This window comes from Oncorhynchus clarkii, chromosome 2, assembly GCF_045791955.1.
Source record: "Oncorhynchus clarkii lewisi isolate Uvic-CL-2024 chromosome 2, UVic_Ocla_1.0, whole genome shotgun sequence".
NCBI classification, from domain to species: Eukaryota; Metazoa; Chordata; class Actinopteri; order Salmoniformes; family Salmonidae; genus Oncorhynchus; species Oncorhynchus clarkii.
The window spans coordinates 96,321,462-96,347,849 of record NC_092148.1 but is presented as its reverse complement, the minus strand read 5'-3'; the positions used below and the strand labels follow the sequence as shown (position 1 = coordinate 96,347,849).

At 43.5% G+C, this 26,388-nt stretch overlaps 1 protein-coding gene across 1 annotated transcript in view; it reads right to left on the bottom strand.

Annotated features, from left to right (window-relative positions):
• The window catches only part of LOC139383330 (calcium and integrin-binding family member 2-like), a 47,933-nt gene that overhangs the window by 11,848 nt on the left and 9,697 nt on the right, over positions 1 to 26,388 (bottom strand). The window contains exon 2 of the mRNA XM_071127829.1: positions 13,828 to 13,862. Coding sequence (XP_070983930.1) covers positions 13,828 to 13,862 — 35 coding nt within the window. The remainder of the gene's footprint in view (positions 1 to 13,827; positions 13,863 to 26,388) is intronic.

Here is a 26,388-nt window from a genome sequence, read left to right as displayed (position 1 = left end):
TGTGGAGCTGAAAACATTCTGTTAACATGGGGATGTGTAAGAGCTGAAAACATGCTGTTAACATGGGGATGTGTAGGAGCTGAAAACATGCTGTTAACATGGGGATGTGTAGGAGCTGAAAACATGCTGTTAACATGGGGATGTGTAGGAGCTGAAACTAAAGGTTGCAAGATCGAATCCCCAAATTGACAAGGTAATAATCTGTTGTTCTGCCCCTGAACAAGGCAGTTTATTTAACCCGTTCCTAGGCCGTCATTGAAAATAAGAATTTGTTCTTCTTAACTGACTTGCCAAGTTAAATAAAGGTAAAATAAATAAAAACCTAAAGAAACATGCTGTTTACATGGGGATGTGTAGGAGCTGAAAACATGCTGACATGTCTCTGAAGTTAAGCAGGGTTTGTCCTGGATGGGAGACCAGATGCTGCTGGATGTGGTGTTGGAGGAGATGAAGGAGGCACTCTTTCATCTGGTCTAAAATAATATCCCAGGGCAGTGATTGTGTTTAAGCAGGGTTGGTTAACCCCTGTAGGTTGCTGTCTTCCAGATGGAATTTAAACAGGTGTTCGGACTCTCTGTGTTCACTGAAGTCATTAACCGTGGTGTCCTGGCTAAATTCCGAATCTACAATCATGGCCTTCATACGATCATGGCAACCTAATCATCCCCAGCTTCCAATTGGCTCATTCATCCACCTCCTCTCCCCTTCAACTATTCCCCAGGTCGTTCCTGTAAATGAGAATGTGTTTTCAGTCAACTTACCTGGTAAAATTAGGGTAAAAACTATATTTACACACCCCGCTCTGCAATGTAACACAAACAGAGTCACGATGACACTGGCCATTAAAACCAATACCCTCCTATAAAGAGGTATGTTTATTAGATATCAAACAACATGTGCTCTCAGTGCCATGGTTCAAACGCTATGTTTACCGACTGAAATCAGCAGAGAGGACTAGACACAAAGACTGACCATAACAACAATCGACAGGACATACCAGGACAGCAGAGAGGACTGGACCCACAAAGACTGACAATACAGACAACAGATATGATGTTAGAATCACTGCAATGAAACAATGATGAGTACGCACACACAAAGAAAATTAAAGTCATGGACATCATAGCTCTTTGATCTATCGTAGCTCTCTGATCCATCGTAGCTCTTTGATCTATCGTAGCTCTCTGATCTATCGTAGCTCTCTGATCCATCGTAGCGATCTCATGGCGATCTGATCTATCATGGCGATCTGATCTATCATGGCGATCTGATCTATCATGGCGATCTGATCTATGATAGCGATCTGATCTATGATAGCGATCTGATCTATGATAGCGATCTGATCTATGTTGTCATACAGAAGAATAACAGTTGTTATTTGAACAGTCAGCAGTGTTGTTCTGTTCTCTGGACAGGCAGAGCTAAACCTCTGACCCCTGACCCCTTCCAGGTGCCATCTCAGTTGCCATGGCAGCACTATGCATCTGGAAGGCCATTGGTCTGTGATGACGAGCCCACTGAGGTAGCATAATATAAACCTGTCAGGATGAGCCTGTGTCTGAGATCGTGTTACATACAGGACAGATTAAACACCTCCTGATGACCATGACCTCTGATTGATTGATCAGATAATACACCTTCTTACCTCCTGCCATTGGCTGACTAGTTCCAACTGTCCTACTGGATGAGATTTCTGTGAAAGACCAAATAGTCTATTCCCGTCTCCTTCCATGACTTACACTGTTCAAAATGTCTTCTCCATCCTCCAACGGAACCGGTATCAAATACCTGATGATAATCCTTACATCATATACTGTCCCAATATACAGTATGCTGGTACAGCTGTGTGGAGACAGAACCTGTGGTGTTTTAGTGAGGTCATAAAGACCAGGAGTCCATTAGGTTCCAACTGATTGTCCATTTGGTTTCCAGAGCTCTGCCGCTGGCCCTGTTATCACTGTGTTGTCACAGCCCATCTCTGTCTCAATGTCATGGTGGACCCATTCATCCACAGCACAGTGCTCCGAGCAGGTTATCTATTCATCCACAGCACAGTGCTCCGAGCAGGATATCTATTCATCCACAGCACAGTGCTCCGAGCAGGATATCTATTCATCCACAGCACAGTGCTCCGAGCAGGATATCTATTCATCCACAGCACATTGCTCCGAGCAGGATATCTATTCATCCACAGCACAGTGCTCCGAGCAGGATATCTATTCATCCACAGCACCGTGCTCCGAGCAGGATATCTATTCATCCACAGCACAGTGCTCCGAGCAGGATATCTATTCATCCACAGCACAGTGCTCCGAGCAGGATATCTATTCATCCACAGCACATTGCTCCGAGCAGGATATCTATTCATCCACAGCACATTGCTCCGAGCAGGTTATCTATTCATCCACAGCACAGTGCTCCGAGCAGGATATCTATTCATCCACAGCACAGTGCTCTGAGCAGGATATCTATTCATCCACAGCACATTGCTCCGAGCAGGATATCTATTCATCCACAGCACAGTGCTCCGAGCAGGATATCTATTCATCCACAGCACAGTGCTCCGAGCAGGATATCTATTCATCCACAGCACAGTGCTCCGAGCAGGATATCTATTCATCCACAGCACAGTGCTCCGAGCAGGATATCTATTCATCCACAGCACATTGCTCCGAGCAGGTTATCTATTCATCCACAGCACAGTGCTCCGAGCAGGATATCTATTCATCCACAGCACATTGCTCCGAGCAGGTTATCTATTCATCCACAGCACAGTGCTCCGAGCAGGATATCTATTCATCCACAGCACAGTGCTCCGAGCAGGATATCTATTCATCCACAGCACATTGCTCCGAGCAGGATATCTATTAATCCACAGCACAGTGCTCTGAGCAGGATATCTATTCATCCACAGCACAGTGCTCCGAGCAGGTTATCTATTCATCCACAGCACAGTGCTCCGAGCAGGATATCTATTCATCCACAGCACATTGCTCCGAGCAGGATATCTATTCATCCACAGCACATTGCTCCGAGCAGGTTATCTATTAATCCACAGCACAGTGCTCCGAGCAGGATATCTATTCATCCACAGCACCGTGCTCCGAGCAGGATATCTATTCATCCACAGCACAGTGCTCCGAGCAGGTTATCTATTCATCCACAGCACATTGCTCCGAGCAGGATATCTATTCATCCACAGCACATTGCTCCGAGCAGGATATCTATTCATCCACAGCACATTGCTCCGAGCAGGTTATCTATTCATCCACAGCACAGTGCTCCGAGCAGGATATCTATTCATCCACAGCACATTGCTCCGAGCAGGATATCTATTCATCCACAGCACAGTGCTCCGAGCAGGATATCTATTCATCCACAGCACCGTGCTCCGAGCAGGATATCTATTCATCCACAGCACAGTGCTCCGAGCAGGATATCTATTCATCCACAGCACAGTGCTCCGAGCAGGATATCTATTAATCCACAGCACAGTGCTCCGAGCAGGATATCTATTCATCCACAGCACCGTGCTCCGAGCAGGATATCTATTCATCCACAGCACATTGCTCCGAGCAGGATATCTATTCATCCACAGCACAGTGCTCCGAGCAGGATATCTATTCATCCACAGCACAGTGCTCCGAGCAGGATATCTATTCATCCACAGCACAGTGCTCCGAGCAGGATATCTATTCATCCACAGCACAGTGCTCCGACCAGGATATCTATTCATCCACAGCACATAGCTCTGAGCAGGATATCTATTACATAAGAGTATGAGGTGAGCCATGCTGAGCTGTCAATAATCACTAAGGATTCAGACAGTGGAGTACGAGGTGTGCCGAGCTGGGCCCTCAACGATCACTAAGGATTCAGACAGTGGAGTAGAAGGAGTGTATTATCACTGTTTTGACGACCATGGGGAAATCATTTCACAAGATCCAGTGGATCAAGAAAACCTTCTTTCCTCCGTGTGAAGAGATGGGGCTGTATCCTCTCAACCGTTAAATGCACTCCTCTGTGTGAAGAGATGGGGCTGTATCCTCTCAACCATCTAAAAGCCCTCCTCCGTGTGAAGAGATGGGGCTGTATCCTCTCAACCATTAAAAGCACAACCAAATTCTAATGGAAAATTCTAATGGAAAAACAATGTCTGATTTTTGGTTTAGTTGTAATTGTGTTTGGTTGTCGACAAATTAATAATTGATATGTTGGATTCAGACTAAGACCTGGACTGGCCTGGTGTATTACAGAACTCTGTCTGTCTGCCTGTCGGTCTGACACTGGTACCTAGTCCCAATATATCCATTTGCTCTTCCCATTAGAAATTAAACAATCCTCTGAAACTCCAAGAAACCACTGACAGAAGACAGCAGATCACCATTAAGTAACACAGATGACAACATGTTGAGCAGGTTCATCAAAACCACAGATCTGGAATGGGTTGATCCTCTCTACCTGTCGCCAAGAAGCCATAAAACAGGTCTGGATCAATGCCAGCGAAGAAGCCTGTTAAAGAGATGAAATGAAGTGCTTTGGAACACTAAAACGAGTCACAACTGATCTGCCACCACCTCTTAGAGCCATGTGAGACGCTAGAGTCCCATCTAGCCACCACCTTAAAGGAGATGAAACCTTAACTTTGCTGGAGTATTGAAACATGGTGGAGATGTCACGTTCTGACCTTAGTTCTGTTATTTTATCTGTGTTTTAGTATGGTCAGGGCGTGAGTTGGGTGGGTAGTCTGTTTGTTTTTCCATGTTGGTTTTTGAGTTCGGCCTAGTATGGTTCTCAATCAGAGGCAGCTGTCAATCGTTGTCCCTGATTGAGAATCATACTTAGGTAGCCTGGGTTTCACTGTTGGGTCGTGGGTGTTTGTCTTCCGTGTCAGTGTTTGTCGCCATACGGGACTGTTTCGTTCATTTCACGTTTATTGTTTTGTATTTCTTAATGTTTATTTTAAAACATAAACTGAACACTATGGGCACTTACCACCCTGTATTTTGGTCCTCCGATACTTCTCGCTACTCCTCCTCAGAAGAGGAAGAGATCCATTACAGGAGAGGGTATTGGGACAGATTTAAAGTGTACTGAAACATTCCTCCTGGTGTTCTGAATCACGACATGGTGCGTTGTAACACCACATAATCAAGAGTTGTGCAACACCTTGCCAGAGACTGGGAGCACTAACCAGGAAAAGGTTGAAAACACTATGGTGGTGTTTCAGAATTAGATACCTTCTTCAGGAGTCCCTCCTATTGTGTAGCTGCTCTTACACGGTGTGCTGATTAACTTCTCATTGGTACAAAAGGTCAAACAAAAGTATTATGCTCAAACAAAAGACAAAAGAAAAGATAGTTTGGTGAAAACACAAGTTTGTATTTTAAAGTTTGTCCAGTATAATAATTAATGAGTACAACATTACTTTTTAAAGACATGATTTTGTAGCTTCAAATGTTTTATCTTTTCATAGCAAATTATCAAACGACAACAAAACATTAACTGGGTAATATTCATTATTCCAATTCTGTTGCAAAACGTTTCTTAAACTGAAGCAACCGGAACGTGGAGGGACCTACCTGAATTTGTCCAATAGAAACTCTTGTTTTGCTCGGTTTGCTTCCAAATCAAATAAAATTTTATTTGTCACATACACATGGTTAGCAGATGTTAATACGAGTGTAGCGAAATGCTTGTGATTCTAGTTCCGACAATGCAGTAATAACCAACGAGTAATCTAGCTAACAATTCCAAAACTACTACCTTATACATACACGTGTAAAGGGATGAAGAATATGTACATACAAATATATGAATGAGTGATGGTACAGAGCGGCATAGGCAAGATGCAGTAGATGGTATAGAGTACAGTATATACATATGAGATGAGTAATGTAGGGTATGTAAACATATAAAAGTGGCATTGTTTAAAGTGGCTAGTGATACATGTATTACATAAAGATGGCAAGATGCAGTAGATGGTATGGAGTACAGTATATACATATGAGATGAGTAATGTAGGGTATGTAAACATTATATTAAGTGGAATTGTTTATAGTGGCTAGTGATACATTTTTTACATCAATTTTTCCATTATTAAAGTGGCTGGAGTTGAGTCAGTATGTTGGCAGCAGCCACTCAATGTTAGTGATGGTTGTTTAACAGTCTGATGGCCTTGAGATAGAAGCTGTTTTTCAGTCTCTCAGTCCCTGCTTTGGTGCACCTGTACCTGTCCGTTTGGTTCTTAAACGGTAAACGGTTTCCGTAATGAATACACCCCAGGTCCTTCACATTTTTATATTGACAAAGTAAAACAGTTCACAGATCTGTAAGGTAGTTACCATACAGTGGCTTGCGAAAGTATTCACCCCCTTGGCACTTGTCCTATTTTATTGCCTACCACTTTGAAGATGCAAAATATTTTTGGGGGGTGAAACAAACAAGAAATAAGACAAAAAAACTGAAAACTTGAGCGTGCATAACTATTCACCCCCCCAAAGTCAATACTTTGTAGAGCCACCTTTGGCAGCAATTACAGCTGCAAGACTCTTGGGGTACGTCTCTATAAGCTTGGCACATCTAGCCACTGGGATTTTCTTATTTTTTCTCATTCTTCAAGGCAAAACTTCTCCAGCCCCTTCAAGTTGGATGGGTTCCACTGGTGTACAGCAATCTTTAAGTAATACCACAGATTATCAATTGGAGTGAGGTCTGGGCTTTGATTAGGCCATTCCAAGACATTTCAATGTTTCCCCTTAAACCACTCAAGTGTTGCTTTAGCAGTATGTTTAGGGTCATTGTCCTGCTGGAAGGTGAACCTCCATCCCAGTCTCAAATCTCTAGAAGACTGAAACAGGTTTCCCTCAAGAATTTCCCTGTATTTAGCATCATCATTCCTTCAATTTCCTAGTTCCTGTCGATTAAAAACATTCCCACAGCATGATGATGACACCACCATGCTTCATTGTGGGGATAGTGTTCTCGGGGTGATGAGAGGTGTTGGGGTTTGCGCCAGACAGCTTTTTCCTTGATGGCCAAAAAGCTCAATTTTAGTCTCATTCGAGAACCTTCTTTCATATGTTTGGGGAGTCTCCCACATGCCTTTTGGCGAAACACCAAACGTGTTTTCTTATTTTTTTCTTTAAGCAATGGCTCTTTCTGGCCACTCTTCCGTAAAGCCCAGGTCTGTGGAGTGTACGTCTTAAAGTGATCCTATGGACAGATACTCCAATCTCCGCTGTGGAGCTTTGCAGCTCCTTCAGGGTTGTCTTTGGTTTCTTTGTTGCCTCTGTGATTAATGCCCTCCTTGCCTGGTCTGTGAGTTTTGGTGGGCGGCCCTCTCTTGGCAGTTTTGTTGTGGTGCAATTTTTTAATCATGGATTTAAATGGTGCTCCGTGGGATGTACAATGTTTTGGATATTTTTTTATAACCCAACCCTGATCTATACTTCTCCACAACTTTGTCCCTGACCTGTTTGAGGAGCTCCTTGGTATTCATGGTGCCGCTTGCTTGGCGGTGCCCCTTGCTTAGTGGTGTTGCAGACTCTGGGGCCTTTCAGAACAGGTGTATATACAGTTGAAGTCAGAAGTTTACATACACCTTAGCCAAATACATTTCAACTCAGTCTTTCACAATTCCTGACATTTAATCCGGGTAAAAATGCCCTGTCTTAGGTCAGTTAGGATCACCACCTTGTTTTAAGAATGTGAAATATCAGAATAATAGAGAGAATGGAAATATGGCATTATATTTCACATTCATGGGAAAATATAGAGGCTATGACTGCTAATTTTAGCAGTAGCACTCCTGCAAAACTTCAGCCCAGGGCTCAACTTCAGCCCAGGGCTCAACTTCAGCCCAGGGCTCAACTTCAGCCCAGGGCTCAACTTCAGCCCAGGGCTAATCCACCATCCATTGGGCTGCAGTAACATGCAGTGTGGTAGTCCAGCGCTAGCGCAGGTTAAAATAAGTGGCTATAGTGTAGCATACATCAAACAATAGATGAAGCTCATATAGTTAGTAGGCTTTCCAGCAGTATCAACTAAAAAGTGCCTTAATTTGCATAAAAAACTAGTTCACGACAAGTGCAAACAATGACATGTCAATTACCAACTACATGTAGCTTCACGAAAAACTGATCAATGGATCAAAATGGCTGTCCAAACTATTAGCATTAGCGGCTGAAATGCTACACCAAACAAATGTTGTTATTGAGTGAATTCCTTTTCCGTTTCCTTGTTCAATGTGATGATCCCTGCAATAAACCATTCACACATACTTTCAGGGATTGTTTTGGGAGTTTCATCTGAATGTCTGGTGTGCTCTCACCTGTCTGGCTGTGTGAATGATCCAAATACAGGGGAAGTGCCTGCAAACTTGCCTGTTTTTATACTTGGTTTGCTAGAGAGAACACCTGCCACAAATACCCTCTCTCCACCTCCATGCCGCAGACTGGGAGAATTCTGTAGTATGGCAGCACAATGTTTGAAGTTCACATTTTGCCTTTATTCTTAAAATGTGTCTTCTGATATGGGGCCCAGTTCCTCACATGGTACATGGCTGTGTGGTTGAGTGGGTCCGATTCCAAATAAATATTTTACAGGGGTTCAATTCCAGTTTCCAACTCACTCCTTCTCGGTCTCCTCCTGTTTCTAATGTGTCTTATTTGTCTAAACAAAGCACTGAAAAACTAAAGGTGGAATTTCACACCAAAGATATTCTCCCTCGGTCCCATTCAGACTTAGGTTGATTTAACATGGATATACATATACAGTGGGGCAAAAAAAGTATTTAGTCAGCCACCAATTGTGCAAGTTCTCCCACTTAAAAAGATGAGAGAGGCCTGTAATTTTCATCATAGGTACACTTCAACTATGACAGACAAAATGAGAAAAAAATCCAGAAAATCACATTGTAGGATTTTTTATGAATTTATTTTTCAAATTATGGTGGAAAATAAGTATTTGGTCAAAAGCAAAAGTTTCTCAATACTTTGTTATATACCCTTTGTTGGCAATGACAGAGGTCAAACGTTTTCTGTAAGTCTTCACAAGGTTTTCACACACTGTTGCTGGTATTTTGGCCCATTCCTCCATGCAGATCTCCTCTAGAGCAGTGATGCTTTGGGGCTGTTGCTGGGCAACATGGACTTTCAACTCCCTCCAAAGATTTTCTATGGGGTTGAGATCTGGAGACTGGCTAGGCCACTCCAGGACCTTGAAATGCTTCTTACGAAGCCACTCCTTCGTTGCCCGGGCGGTGTGTTTGGGATCATTGTCATGCTGAAAGACCCAGCCATGTTTCATCTTCAATGCCCTTGCTGATGGAAGGAGGTTTTCACTCAAAATCTCACGATACATGGCCCCATTCATTCTTTCCTTTACACGGATCAGTCGTCCTGGTCCCTTTTGTCAGCCCCAAAGCATGATGTTTCCACCCCCATGCTTCACAGTAGGTATGGTGTTCTTTGGATGCAACTCAGCATTCTTTGTCCTCCAAACACGACGAGTTGAGTTTTTACCAAAAAGTTATATTTTGGTTTCATCTGACCATATGACATTCTCCCAATCTTCTTCTGGATCATCCAAATGATCTCTAGCAAACTTCAGACGGGCCTGGACATGTACTGGCTTAAGTAGTGTGTTACTGATGGTAGGCTTTGTTACTTTGGTCCCAGCTCTCTGCAGGTCATTCACTAGGTCCATGTGGTTCTGGGATTTTTGCTCACCGTTCTTGTGATCATTTTGACCCCACAGGGTGAGATCTTGCGTGGCGCCCCAGATTGAGGGAGATTATCAGTGGTCTTGTATGTCTTCCATTTACTAATAATTGCTCCCACAGTTGATTTATTCAAACCAAGCTGCTTACCTATTGCAGATTCAGTCTTCCCAGCCTGGTGCAGGTCTACAATTTTGTTTCTGGTGTCCTTTGACAGCTCTTTGGTCTTGGCCATAGTGGAGTTTGGAGTGTGACTGTTTGAGGTTGTGGACAGGTGTCTTTTATACTGATAACAAGTTCAAACAGGTGCCATTAATACAGGTAACGAGTGGAGGACAGAGGAGCCTCTTAAAGAAGAAGTTACAGGTCTGTGAGAGTCAGAAATCTTGTTTGTTTGTAGGTGACCAAATACTTATTTTCCACCACAATTTGCAAATAAATTCATTAAAAATCCTACAATGTGATTTCTGATTTTTTTTTCTCATTGTGTCTGTTATAGTTGAAGTGTACCTATGATGAAAATTACAGGCCTCTCTCATCTTTTTAAGTGGGAGAACTTGCACAATTGGTGGCTGACTAAATACTTTTTTGCCCCACTGTATATATATATATTTTTTTACTTAAGTCCATATTTTAATAAGTCCATGTCTAGTATCTCAAGTCTGAATCAGGCGCATGTGGTAACAAGGGGGGTTCAGCACAAACGTTCAGTCCTGAAGACTGTCTGAGTGGTCTTAGGCAGTCGTTTGACACGCAGGAGACCTGGGTTCTGTAATTTACTGCCGTAAACATTTGGATTGTAACACTATTTATAATCTCACAATGGGCCTGGCAACTGTAGACTATAATTAGTGCCAAAATCTACCCTAGGAAAAGTATCCAATTTCCAATGTATTTTTCTTGTCTATATTGAACACATAATTTAAACATTCACAGGGTTGGAAAAAGTATGTGAACCCCTAAGCTAATGACTGTCCAAAAGCTAATTGAAGTCAGGAGTCAGCTAACCTGGAGTCCAATCAATGAGACGAGATTGTACATGTTGGTTAGTTAGAGCTGCCTTGCTCTACAGAAAACACTCACAAAATGTGAGTTTGCTATTCACAAGAAGCATTGCCTGATGTAAACCATGCCGCTAACAAAAGAGATCTCAAAAGACCTAAGATTAAGAATTGTTGACTTGCATAAAGCTGGAAAAAAGTGCATAAAGCTGATACTTTTTTTCAAAAGTATCTTTATAAAGCCTTGATGTTCATCAGTCCACGGTAAGACAAATTGTCTAAATGGAGAAAGTTCAGCACTGTTGCTTCTTTCTAGGGGTGGCCGTCCTGCAAAGATGACTGCAAGAGCACAGCGCAGAATGCTCAATGAGGTTAAGAAGAATCCTATTGTCAGCTAAAGACTTACAGAAATCTCTGGAACATGCTAACATCTCTGATGAGTCTACAATATGTAAAACACTAAACAAGAATGGTGTTCATGGGAGGACACCACGAAAGAATCCACTGCTATCCCCAAAAAATTCTGCACGTCTGAAGTTTGCAAAAGTGCACCTGGATGATACACAGGGCTACTGGCAAAATATTCTGTGGACAGATGAAACTACAGTTGAGTTGTTTAGAAGGAACACACAGCACTATGTGTGGAGAGAAAAAGGCAAAAAACCTCATCCCAACTGTAAAGTATGGTGGAGGGAGCATCGTGGTTTGGGGCTGCTTTGCTGCCTCAGGGCCTGGACAGCTTGGTATCATCGATGGAAAAATGAATTCCCAAGTTTATCAAGAGAATGTTTGGCTATCTGTCCGCCAATGGAAGCTCAACAGAAGTTGGGTGATGCAACAGGACAACGACCCAAAACACAGCAGGAAATCAACAACAGAACTGCTTCAACAGAAGAAAATACGCCTTCTGGAGTGGCCCAGTCAGAGTCCTGACCTTGAGACGCTGTGGCATGACCTCAAGACAAAGTTCACACCAGACATCCCAAGAATATTACTGAACTGAAACAGTTTTCTAAAGAGGAATGGTCCAAAATTCCTCCTGACCGTTGTGCAGGTCTGATCCGCAACTACAGAAAATGTTTGGTTGAGGTTATTGCTGTCAAAGGAGGGTCACCCAGTTATTAAATCCAAGGGTTCACATACTTTTCCCACCCTGTACTGTGAATGTTTACACTGCGTGTTCAATAAAGACATGACAATGTATAATTGTTTGTGTGTTATTAGTTTAAGCAGACTGTGTTTGGCTGTTGTGACCTAGATGAAGATCAGATCAAATTTTATGACCAATTTATGCAGACATCCAGGTATTTCCAAAGGGTTCACATACTTTTTCTTGCCACTGCAGACAAATCAAATCAATAATGACACAGACGATAATAGAAAAAATAATAACAGTGAATGAGCAGTAACAATGAGCAGGACACTACAGTAAGAAATGAATGAGGACAATAATGAAATGGTGAGAAAGATACAAGTAGCAATGCTATTGCTCTGGTTGGTCATTCCACTGGCTTCCCTAGGGGTGTGGCAGGAAGCTACTTATTTTGCAGGCAATAGTGTTACACCCTGATCTGATTCACCTGTCTTTGTGCTTGTCTCCACCCCCACCATGTGTTTCCCATCTCCCCTCATTATCCCCTGTGTATTTATACCTGTGTTCTCTGTTTGTCTGTTGCCAGTTCGTTATGTTCGTCAAGCCTCCCAGCGGTTTTCCCCTTACTCCTGTCTTTTCTTTTCTTTATTTCTTTTTTATTTCACCTTTATTTAACCAGGTAGGCTAGTTGAGAACAAGTTCTCATTTGCAACTGCGACCTGGCCAAGAAAGTTCCTGTTTTCTAGTTTGTTGTTTTCTAGTTTTGCCGGTTTTGACCATTCTGCCCTGAGCCTGCCTGCCGTCCTGTACCTTATGGACTCTGGTCTGGATTACTGACCTCTGCCTGCCCTTGACCTGTTGTTTTGCTTGCCCTCTGTTCTAGTAATACACTTTTGTTACTTCGACTGGGTCTTCCCTAAAACGTGACAGTACGAACTGGCCATGACCAACCCAGCAGACTCAAATCAGCTCCACAATGCTGTCTCCCTGCAAGGAGTCACCATGTAACCTGCCAGGCTTTTCTCTCCCAATGCTCCCTCATTTTCGAGCTGCAGCCTTCTTTGTTCCCCTTGGACTGCTCGAGGATATTGTACATCATAACACTGATGTCCGGGAGGGCACTCGCCTGGGCTACGGCGGTATGGGAGCAACAGTCCACCGTCTGCCTCAGTCTAGAGGAGTTTGTGGCGGAAGTTCGGAAGGTGCTTGATTCTCCGTTCTGTTGCCCCGTACCCTCCGTATACTTCCCATTTTTCAAGTTTCTAAAATCAAACCCATGTCTCAGAGCCCTTTGTCTCCTGTTTCTGGATTACTGACCTCTGCCTGCCCTTGACCTGTCGTTTTGCCTGTCCCCTGTTCTAGTAACAAACATTTGTTACTTCGACACTGTCTGCATCTGGGTCATTCCTAAAAGGTGTTAAATACGGCACAAAGAGGGATTTTCTGTTTTGGTTTCAAAATCATTGTATTTGTTTTCAATTTTGATGGGGTAAAAATGCCCGTAAATAAGTATAGTTCTGGCAGTGTAGGAGAAAATGCAGCTCTGTCTTCGCCGCTCTCTGAGGGCGGAGTGAACACTACCTGTCCTCCCTGGGTAGCCAGATCTGTCAGTGACGGATGGTTTTAACGACCAGGCTGTGCTAGCTAATAAATACGTCAGATTACTATACCTACCTATCAGCTATCTATCTAGATAAATAATACGTCAGATTACTATACCTACCTATCAGCTATCTATCTAGATAAATAATATGTCAGATTACTATACCTACCTATCAGCTATCTATCTAGATAAATAATACCTCAGATTACTGTACCTACCTATCAGCTATCTATCTAGATAAATAATACCTTCTCTGAACAAGTCTGTCTGAAAGCAGTAAGGAACAGAAATGGAATAGGGGAGAGAGAGGGAGATATATGACCTGTGGACAGGTGGTTAATGTGAGGCTGGACTGGAGTAGCTCTTAGAAAGAGGACAGCTGCAACAGAATGCCAGAAGCTCCACTTACCGGAGGATCTCTTTCCGTGTGAAGAAGGTACAGTCCTATGAGGAAAAGAAGAAAACATTATTTATCATTGGTATACACGACATTAAGGCCAAATATTGTTACATGCAGCACATATCTGAGAATGTTTTTAGAATATAGAACAAATGCATTTATTTGACATAAATCAACCCTAAATCCTTAGGAGGGTTAGCGCTCCTGAAACATTGTCTACTGGACTCCCTACAGTGTGACCTCAATCACCTAAAGTGTGATCTCAAAGTGTGACCCCTGCAGTGAAAAGACTCATGTTTCTCTGATGTCACTATAGAGCTATAGGTTGTCAGCTGTCTCTCGCCACACAGAAAGGTGAGTTGAGCCAGCCAGGGGAAGGAACATGATCAGCTGGTGTCTGTGATCATGGCACAAGACAGATAGAGACACATTGTACCATCACCCTCTAGCCCAGACACACCGTACCATCACCTACTAGTCCAGACACACTGTACCATCACCTACTAGTCCAGACACACTGCACCATCACCTACTAGTTCAGACACACTGTACCATCACCTACTAGTCCAGACACACTGTACCATCACCTACTAGTCCAGACACACTGTACCATCACCTACTAGTCCAGACACACTGTACCATCACCTACTAATCCAGAAACCACACCATCACCTACTAATCCAAACACTACACCATCACCTACTAGTCCAGACACTACACCATCACCTACTAGTCCAGACACTACACCATCGTCTACTAGTCCAGACACACTGCACCATCACATACTAGTCCAGACACACTGCACCATCACCTACTAGTCCAGACACACTGTACCATCACCTACTAGTCCAGATACTACACCATCACCTACTAGTCCAGACACACTGTACCATTACCTACTAGTCCAGACACTACACCATCACCTACTAGTCCAGAAACCCTACCATCACCTACTAATCCAGACACTACACCATCACCTACTAGTCCAGACACCACACCATCACCTACTAGTCCAGACACACTGTACCATCACCTACTAATCCAGAAACCACACCATCACCTACTAATCCAAACACTACACCATCACCTACTAGTCCAGACACTACACCATCACCTACTAGTCCAGACACACTGTACCATCACCTACTAGTCCATACACACTGTACCATCACCTACTAGTCCAGACACACAGTACCATCACCTACTAGTCCAGACACACTGCACCATCACCTACTAGTCCAGACACACTGTACCATCACCTACTAGTCCAGACACACTGTACCATCACCTACTAGTCCAGACACACTGTACCATCACCTACTAGTCCAGACACACTGTACCATCACCTACTAGTCCAGACACACTGTACCATCACCTATTAGTCCAGACACACTGCACCATCACCTACTAGTCCAGACACATTGTACCATCACCCTCTAGCCCAGACACACCGTACCATCACCTACTAGTCCAGACACACTGTACCATCACCTACTAGTCCAGACACACTGCACCATCACCTACTAGTTCAGACACACTGTACCATCACCTACTAGTCCAGACACACTGTACCATCACCTACTAGTCCAGACACACTGTACCATCACCTACTAGTCCAGACACACTGTACCATCACCTACTAATCCAGAAACCACACCATCACCTACTAATCCAGACACTACACCATCACCTACTAGTCCAGACACCACACCATCACCTACTAGTCCAGACACTACACCATCGTCTACTAGTCCAGACACACTGCACCATCACATACTAGTCCAGACACACTGCACCATCACCTACTAGTCCAGACACACTGTACCATCACCTACTAGTCCAGATACTACACCATCACCTACTAGTCCAGACACACTGTACCATTACCTACTAGTCCAAACACTACATCATCACCTACTAGTCCAGAAACCCTACCATCACCTACTAATCCAGACACTACACCATCACCTACTAGTCCAGACACCACACCATCACCTACTAGTCCAGACACACTGTACCATCACCTACTAGTCCATACACACTGTACCATCACCTACTAGTCCAGACACACTGTACCATCACCTACTAGTCCAGACACACTGCACCATCACCTACTAGTCCAGACACACTGTACCATCACCTACTAGTCCAGACACACTGTACCATCACCTACTAGTCCAGACACACTGTACCATCACCTACTAGTCCAGACACACTGTACCATCACCTACTAGTCCAGACACACTGTACCATCACCTACTAGTCCAGACACACTGTACCATCACCTACTAGTCCAGACACACTGTACCATCACCTACTAGTCCAGACACACTGTACCATCACCTACTAGTCCAGACACACTGTACCATCACCTACTAGTCCAGACACACTGTACCATCACCTACTAGTCCAGACACACTGCACCATCACCTACTAGTTCAGACACACTGTTCCATCACCTACTAGTCCAGACACACTGTACCATCACCTACTAGTCCAGACACACTGTACCATCACCTACTAGTCCAGACACACTGTACCATCACCTACTAATCCAGAAACCACACCATCACCTACTAATCCAAACACTACACCATCACCTACTAGTCCAGACACTACACCATCACCTACTAGTCCAGACACTACACCATCGTCTACTAGTCCAGACACACTGCACCATCACATACTAGTCCAGACACACTGCACCATCACCTACTAGTCCAGACACACTGTACCATCACCTACTAGTCCAGATACTACACCATCACCTACTAGTCCAGACACACTGTACCATTAACTACTAGTCCAGACACTACACCATCACCTACTAGTCCAGAAACCCTACCATCACCTACTAATCCAGACACTACACCATCACCTACTAGTCCAGACACCACACCATCACCTACTAGTCCAGACACACTGTACCATCACCTACTAGTCCATACACACTGTACCATCACCTACTAGTCCAGACACACAGTACCATCACCTACTAGCCTAGACACACTGTACCATCACCTACTAGTCCAGACACACTGTACCATCACCTACTAGTCCAGACACACTGCACCATCACCTACTAGTTCAGACACACTGTACCATCACCTACTAGTCCAGACACACTGTACCATCACCTACTAGTCCAGACACACTGTACCATTACCTACTAGTCCAGACACTACACCATCACCTACTAGTCCAGAAACCCTACCATCACCTACTAATCCAGACACTACACCATCACCTACTATTCCAGACACTACACCATCACCTACTAGTCCAGACACACTGTACCATCACCTACTAGTCCAGACACACTGTACCATCACCTACTAGTCCAAACACACTGCACCATCACCTACTAGTCCAGACACACTGCACCATCACCTACTAGTCCAGACACTACACCATCACCTACTAGTCCAGACACACTGCACCATCACCTACTAGTCCAGACACTACACCATCACCTACTAGTCCAGAAACCACACCATCACCTACTAATCCAAACACTACACCATCACCTACTAGTCCAGACACTACACCATCACCTACTAGTCCAGACACACTGTACCATCACCTACTAGTCCAGACACACTGCACCATCACCTACTAGTCCAGACACACTGTACCATCACCTACTAGTCCAGACACACTGTACCATCACCTACTAGTCCAGACACACTGTACCATCACCTACTAGTCCAGACACACTGTACCATCACCTACTAGTCCAGACACACTGTACCATCACCTACTAGTCCAGACACACTGCACCATCACCTACTAGTCCAGACACACTGTACCATCACCTACTAGTCCAGACACTACACCATCACCTACTAGTCCAGAAACCCTACCATCACCTACTAGTCCAGACACACTGTACCATCATATTAAAACCTGCGACCTCCCTACCCCTACAACCCATTCCTCCCTCCCTGTTCCGTCAATTCTGCCACCCTCCCTTCTTCTTCAACCCATTCCACCCTCTCTTCTCCTTCAGCGCTTTCACCCTCCCTACCCCTTAAACCCATTCCACCCTCTCTTCTCCTTCAACCCTGCCACTCTCCTTACCCCTTCAAACCTGCCACCCTCTTCTCCTTCAATCCTGCCATCCTCCCTCTCTGCCAGCCTTAATGGCAGCCTCCCAGCACCCTGAATAACACAGTCAGTCTCTCAGCTTCTGAAGACAGAGAAATTTTAAATCTGACCCAGTTCATAGTCTGACCCTGTTTATAGTCTAACCCAGTTAATAGGCTGAACCTGTTAATAGGCTGAACCTGTTTACCCTTTCCTTTTCTCTCTGTCACATGGTGCCAGCTCTGCCAACACGGCTCTACCAGGCCAACACAGTTCTGCCAGAACAACACAGCTCTACCAGGCTGGCCTGGTAGAGCCGTGTTGGCCTGGTAGAGCCGTGTTGGCCTGGTAGAGCCGTGTTGGCCTGGTAGAGCCGTGTTGGCCTGGTAGAGCCGTGTTGGCCTGGCAGAGCTGTGTTGGCCTGGCAGAGCTGTGTTGGCCTGGCAGAGCCGTGTTAGTAAAGTTTTACATTGTCAGAAATCATTGTGCTTTATTATCACACATTGAGCCACAGATTTAAATGATACCCTCATCCCAGCAAACATTTTGGAAATGTTTCTGCCAGGGCTCTACCAGGCCAACACGGCTCTACCAGGCCAACACGGCTCTACCAGGCCAACACGGCTCTACCAGGCCAACACGGCTCTACCAGGCCAACACGGCTCTACCAGCCCAACACAGCTCTGCCAGGCCAACAGATAGATTTACTGTAGATGAACTGTACTGTAGATGTACTGTACTGTAGATGAACTGTAATGTAGACGTACTGTAGGTGTACTGTACTGTATATGTACCGTAGATGAACTGTACTGTAGATGTCCTGTACTGTAGATGTACTGTAGATGTCCTGTACTGTAGATGTCCTGTACTGTAGATGTCCTGTACTGTATATGTCCTGTACTGTAAATGTACTGTACTGTAAATGAACTGTACTGTAGATGAACTGTACTGTAGATGAACTGTACTGTAGATGTACTGTATATGAACTGTACTGTAGATGTACTGTACTGTAGATGTACTGTACTGTAGATGTTACTGTACTGTACTGTAGATGAACTGTACTGTAGATGTACTGTACTGTAGATGTCCTGTACTGTAGATGTCCTGTACTGTAGATGTCCTGTACTGTAGATGTCCTGTACTGTATATGTCCTGTACTGTATATGCCCTGTACTGTTGATGAAATGTACTGTAGATGAAATGTACTGTAGATGAACTGTACTGTAGATGAACTGTACTGTAGATGAACTGTACTGTAGATTTACTGTAGATGAACTGTACTGTAGATTTACTGTAGATGAACTGTACTGTAGATGTACTGTAGATGTACTGTACTGTAGATGTACTGTAGATGAACTGTAATGTAGATGTACTGTAGGTGTACTGTACTGTATATGTACTGTAGATGAACTGTACTGTATATGTACTGTAGATGAACTGTACTGTAGATGAACTGTACTGTAGATGTACTGTACTGTAGATGTACTGTAGATGTCCTGTACTGTATATGTCCTGTACTGTATATGTCCTGTACTGTATATGTCCTGTACTGTAGATGAACTGTACTGTAGATGAACTGTACTGTAGATGAACTGTACTGTAGATGAACTGTACTGTAGATGTACTGTACTGTAGATGAACTGTATTGTAGATGAACTGTACTGTACTGTGGATGAACTGTACTGTAGATGTACTGTATATGAACTGTACTGTAGATGTACAGTACTGTAGATGTACTGTACTGTAGATGTACTGTACTGTTGATGTACTGTAGATAAACTGTACTGTAGATGAACTGTACTGTACTGTATATGAACTGTACTGTAGATGTACTGTACTGTAGATTAACTGTACAGTAGAGGAACTGTACCGTACTGTAGATGTACTGTACTGTAGATGAACTGTACTGCAGATTAACTGTACCGTACTGTAGATGAACTGTACTGTTGATGTACTGTAGATAAACTGTACTGTAGATGAACTGTACTGTACTGTATATGAACTGTACTGTAGATGTACTGTACTGTAGATTAACTGTACAGTAGATGAACTGTACCGTACTGTAGATGTACTGTACTGTAGATGAACTGTACTGTAGATGAACTGTACTGTAGATGAACTGTACTGTACTGTATATATACTGACATCTACAGATAGCTTGCAGAGTTCTGTATTACTATCCAAGTCTGTAACTAAACAATTCGCGCTTCTACTTCTAAAAATGCACCTTTCCAGAAACAAGTCTCTCACTGTTGCCGCTTGCTGGAGACCTCCCTCTGCCCCCAGCTGTGCCCTCGATACCATATGTGAATTGATTTCCCCCCATCTATATTCTGAGCTTGTGCTACTAGGTGACCTAAACTGGGACATGCTTAACACCCCGGCCATCCTGCAATCCAAGCTTGATGCCCTCAATCTCACACAAATGATCAATAAACCTACCAGGTACAACTCCAAATCCGCAAACATGGGCACCCTCATAGATGTCATCCTAACTAACTCGCCCTCTGCTGTTTTCAATCAAGATCTCAGCGATTACTGCCTCATTGCCTGCTTCCGTAATGGCTCTGCGACCAAACGACCACCCCTCATCACTGTCAAACGCTCCCTAAAACACTTCTGCGAGCAGGCCTTTCTAATCAACCTGGCCGGGGTATCCTGGAACGACATTGACCTCATCCCGACAGTAGAGGATGCCTGGTTATTCTTTAAGTGTCTTCCTCACCATCTTAAATAGGTATGCCCCATTCAAAAAATGTAGAACCAGGAATAGATATAGCCCTTGGTTCACTCCAGACCTGTCTGCCCTTCACCAGCACAAAAACATCCTGTGGCGTTCTGCATTAGCATCGAATAGCCCCCGTGATATGCAACTTTTCAGGGAAGTTAGGAATCTATACACAGGCAGTTAGGAAAGCTAAGGCTAGCATTTTTAAACAGAAATTTGCATCCTGCAGTACAAACTCAAAGTTCTGGGACACTGTAAAGTCCATGGAGAATAAGAGCACCTCATCCCAGCTACCCACTGCTCTGAGGCTAGGAAACACTGTTACAACCGATACAACCGATACATCCACTATAATTAAGAATTTCAATAAGTATTTCTCTACGGCTGGCCATGCTTTCCACCTGGCTACCCCTACCCCGGTCAACTGCCCGGCACCCTCCACAGCAACCCGCCAAAGCACCCACCATTTCTCCTTTACCCAAATCCAGATAGCTGATGTTCTGAAAGAGCTGCAAAATCTGGAACCCTACAAATCAGCTGGGCTAGACAATCTGGACCCTCTCTTTCTAAAATTATCTTCCAAAATTGTTGCAACCCCTAGCCTGTTCAACCTCTCTTTTCAACCTCTCTCTACTAGCCTGTTCAACCTCTCTTTCGTATTGTCTGAGATTCCCAAAGATTGGAAAGATGCCGCGGTCGTCCCGATCTTCAAAGGGGGCGACACTCTAGACCCAAACTGCTACAGACCTGTATCTATCCTACCCTGTCTTTCTAAGGTCTTCGAAAGCCAAGTTAACAAACAGATTACAACTTGCAGACTTGTTTACGTGTTACTGTGCGTTTTGTTGCCAACCTTACTTTGCTACCTGACAACTTTACGATTTTTGCTTTTTAATTACCGTTTATATTTTTTGTTTTTCCCTCAACTTTTTTTTCATTCAACTTTTTCACTCCGGATGCTTTATCTGGACATACTTCGTCAGGACCTCCAACAGCCGAAGCTAAGTAGTAACATTAACATGACGCCTTCTAATTGCAGTCGCTGTACTCATAATATACAGGAGAACGATCGCCTTACGGTGAGGATAGCTGTGCTACAAGCCCAGCTTCAGACGCAATCGTTAGGCAAGGGTAACAAGTAAGTACAGATAGTAACGCACGGTCCCCGCAGCCAGACAACTTTCTCACGGTTTCTGGAGGGAAATGCTGTAGGAATACTCATCCGGTTGGGGATAGGGGGCAGTATTTTCACTTTGGATGAATTGCGTGCCCATAGTGAACTGCATCAAACTCTATCCTAGATTGCTAATATATGCATATTATTATTACTATTGGATAGAAAACACTCTGAAGTTTCTAAAACTGTTTGAATTATGTCTGTTAGTATAACAGAACTCATAGGGCAGGCAATCTTCCAAACAAGTTTTGAAATTCTGAAAGTTGGGGCAACTTTGACGTCATCGCCCCCTCCTTTCCCAACAAGATATGGATCTGGAAACACTTCCTACGCCTTCCACTAGAAGTCCTCATTCCGTAGACAGTGTAATGGAGCATTTTCTGTGAACTTTGACCTAATGGAAGGGAAAATAGTCGGTGACGCAATAGAATGCCATTTTGCTGTGGCGCATTTCTCAGTGAGTGCTACGGCTGTTCCAATCAGCCCCAGATGAAAACGAATGATCCGGTTGGAACGTTATTGGATATATATGATTATAACATCCCGAAGATTGATTCTGTACTTAGTTTGACCAGTTTATTCAACCTGGAATATATATTTTGGAAGTTTTCATGCAAGTTATCTTGGACCAGCAGTCAGTTTTTGGGGCACGTGAGCTGACAGTGATAGCAAATGCAGCTACTTGGACACTAGTATTGAACATTATGGAACAAAACAACGATTTATTGTGGAACTAGGACTCCTTGCACTACATTCTGATGAAAGATCATCAAAGGTAAGGGAATATCTATGTTGTAATTTTGTATTTCTGTTGACTACAACATGGCGGAGAAATATTGTTACGTCTGAGCGCCGTCTCAGATTATTGCAATGTTAGGCTTTTTCCGTAATGTTTAAAAAAAATCTGACACAGCGGTTGCATTAAGAACCAGTGTATCTTTAATTATATGTAGAACATGTATCTTTAGTCAAAGTTTATGATGAGTATTTCTGTTATCTGGCGTAGCTTTCCATAATTCCTCCAGATATTTTGGAGGAATTTCTGAACATGGCGTCAATGTAAACAGATATTTGTGGATATAAAAATGCATATTATCGAACAAAACATAAATGTACTGTGTAACATGTCATATGACTGTCATCTGATGAAGATTTTCAAGAGGTTAGTGATTGATTTTATTTCTAATCCTGCTTTTGTGATTTTATCTTTGGCTGGAAAAAAATGGCTGCGTTTTTTCTTTGGTTTGGTGGTGGTCTAACATAAATATATGTTGTGTTTTCGCTGTAAAACATTTTAAAAATCTGACACGCTGGGTAGATGAACAAGGTGTTTATCTTTCATTTGAGGTATTGGACTTGTTAATGTGTGAAAGTTAAATATTTCTAAAGAATATTTTTGAATTCCCTGCGCCACCTTTTCAGCTGAACAGGGGGTAGGAGTTCCCTGAGGGGAAAGCCTTGCCCCAACAGGTTTTAAGCAACGAGTCTGAGTCAGAGGCCGAGCCTTCTCTTGTCTCTACTTCTCCCATTACGGGGTCTGAGACGCGGAAGCTTCCCACCATTAGCTCTGACAAATTGAAAACCCTAGTCATTGGCGACTCCATTACCTGCAGTATTAGACTTAAAACGAATCATCTAGCGATCATACACTGTTTACCAGGGGGCAGGGCTACCAACGTTAAGGCTAATCTGAAGATGGTGCTGGCTAAAGCTAAAACTGGCAAGTGTAGAGAGTATAGAGATATTGTTATCCACGTTGGCACCAACAATGTTATGATGAAACAGTCAGATCACCAAGCGCAACATAGCTTCAGCGTGTAAATCAGTTAGAAAGATGTGTCAGCATCGAGTAATTGTCTCTGGCCCACTCCCAGTTAGGGAGAGTGATGAGCTCTACAGCAGAGTCTCACAACTCAATCGCTGGTTGAAAACTGTTTTCTGCCCCTCGCAAAATATATAATTTGTAGATAATTGGCCCTCTTTCTGGGACTCACCCACAAACAGGACCAAGCCTGACCTGCTGAGGAGTGACAGACTCCATCCTAGCTGGAGGGCTGCTCTCCTCTTATCTACCAACATAGACAGGGCTCTAACTCCTCTAGCTCCACAATGAAATAGGGTGCAGGCCAGGCAGCAGACTGTTAGCCAGCCTGCCAGCATAGTGGAGTCTGCCACTAGCACAGTCAGTGTAGTCAGCTCAGCTATCCCCATTGAGACCGTGTCTGTGCCTCGACCTAGGTTGGGCAAAACTAAACATGGCGGTGTTCGCCTTAGCAATCTCACTAGGATAAAGACCTCCTCCATTCCTGTCATTATTGAAAGAGATCATGATACCTCACATCTCATAATAGGGCTACTTAATGCCTTACTTCAAAGGCAATTATAGTCAATGAACTAATCACTGATCATAATCTTGATGTGATTGGCCTGACTGAAACATGGCTTAAGCCTGATGAATTTACTGTATTAAATGAGGACTCACATCCTGGCTACACTAGTGACCATATCCCCCGTGCATCCCGCAAAGGCGGAGGTGTTGCTAACATTTACGATAGCAAATTTCAATTTACAAAAAAAAAGACATTTTCGTCATGAAATCTATGCAGCCTACTCAATCACTTTTTATAGCTACTGTTAACAGGCCTCCCGGGCCATATACAGCGTTCCTCATTGAGTTCCCTGAATTCCTATCGGACCTTGTAGTCATAGCAGATAATATTCTAATCTTTGGTGACTTTAATATTCACATGGAAAAGTCCACAGACCCACTCCAAAAGGCTTTCGGAGCCATCATCGACTCAGTGGGTTTTATCCAACATGTCTCTGGACCTACTCACTGTCACAGTCATACTCTGGACATAGTTTTGTCCCATGGAATAAATGTTGTGGATCTTTTTCCTCATAATCCTGGACTCTGTCCACCATTTTATTACGTTTGCAATTGCAACAAATAATCTGCTCAGACCCCAACCAAGGAACTTCAAAAGTCGTGCTAAATTCACAGACAACACAAAGATTCCTTGATGTCCTTCCAGACTCCCTATGTCTACCCAAGGACGCCAGAGGACAAAAATCAGTTAACCACCTAACTGAGGAACTCAATTTAACCTTGCGCAATACCCTAGATGCAGTTGCACCCCTAAAAACTAAAAACATTTCTCATAAGAAACTAGCTCCCTGGTATACAGAAAATACCCGAGCTCTGAAGCAAGCTTCCAGAAAAGTGGAACGGAAATGGCGCCACACCAAACTGGAAGTCTTCTGAATAGCTTGGAAAGACAGTACCGTGCAGTATTGAAGAGCCCTCACTGCTGCTCTATCATCCTATTTTTCCAACTTAATTGAGGAAAATGAGAACAATCCGAAATTCCTTTTGATACTGTCGCAAAGCTAACTAAAAAGCAGCATTCCCCAAGAGAGGACTTCAGCAGTAATAAATTCATGAACTTCTTTGAGGAAAAGATCATGATTATTAGAAAGCAAATTACGGACTCGTCTTTAAATCTGCGTATTCCTTTAAAGCTCAGTTGTCCTGAGTCTGCACAACTCTGCCAGGACCTAGGTCTAGGATCAAGAGAGACACTCAAGTGTTTAAGTACTATATCTCTTGACACAATGATGAAAATAATCATGGCCTCTAAACCTTCAAGCTGCATACTGGACCCTATTCCAACTAAACTACTGAAAGAGCTGCTTCCTGTGCTTGGCCCTCCTATGTTGAACATAATAAATGGCTCTCTATCCACCGGATGTGTACCAAACTCACTAAAAGTGGCAGTAATAAAGCCTCTCTTGAAAAAGCCAAACCTTGACCCAGAAAATATAAAAAACTATCGGCCTATATCGAATCTTCCATTCCTCTCAAATTTTAGAAAGGCTGTAGCGCAGTTACTGAGACTGTACTTGTGAAGGTGGTAAATGACCTTTTAATGACATCAGACCGTGGCTCTGCATCTGTCCTCGTGCTCCTAGACCTTAGTGCTGCTTTTGATACCATCGATCACCACATTCTTTTGGAGAGATTGGAAACCCAAATTGGTCTACACGGACAAGTTCTGGCCTGGTTTAGATCTTATCTGTCGGAAAGATATCAGTTTGTCTCTGTGAATGGTTTGTCCTCTGACAAATCAACTGTACATTTCGGTGTTCCTCAAGGTTCCGTTTTAGGATCACTATTGTTTTCACTATATATTTTACCTCTTGCGGATGTCATTCGAAAACATAATGTTAACTTTCACTGCTATGCGGATGACACACAGCTGTACATTTCAATGAAACATGGTGAAGCCCCAAAATTGCCCTCGCTAGAAGCATGTGTTTCAGACATAAGGAAGTGGATGGCTGCAAATGTTCTACTTTTAAACTCAGACGAAACAGAGATGCTTGTTCTAGGTCCCAAGAAACAAAGAGATCTTCTGTTGAATCTGACAATTAATCTTAATGGTTGTACAGTCGTCTCAAATAAAACTGAAGGACCTCGGCGTTACTATGGACCCTGATCTCTCTTTTGAAGAACATATCAAGGCTGTTTCAAGGACAGCTTTTTTCCATCTCAATAACATTGCAAAAATAAGACACT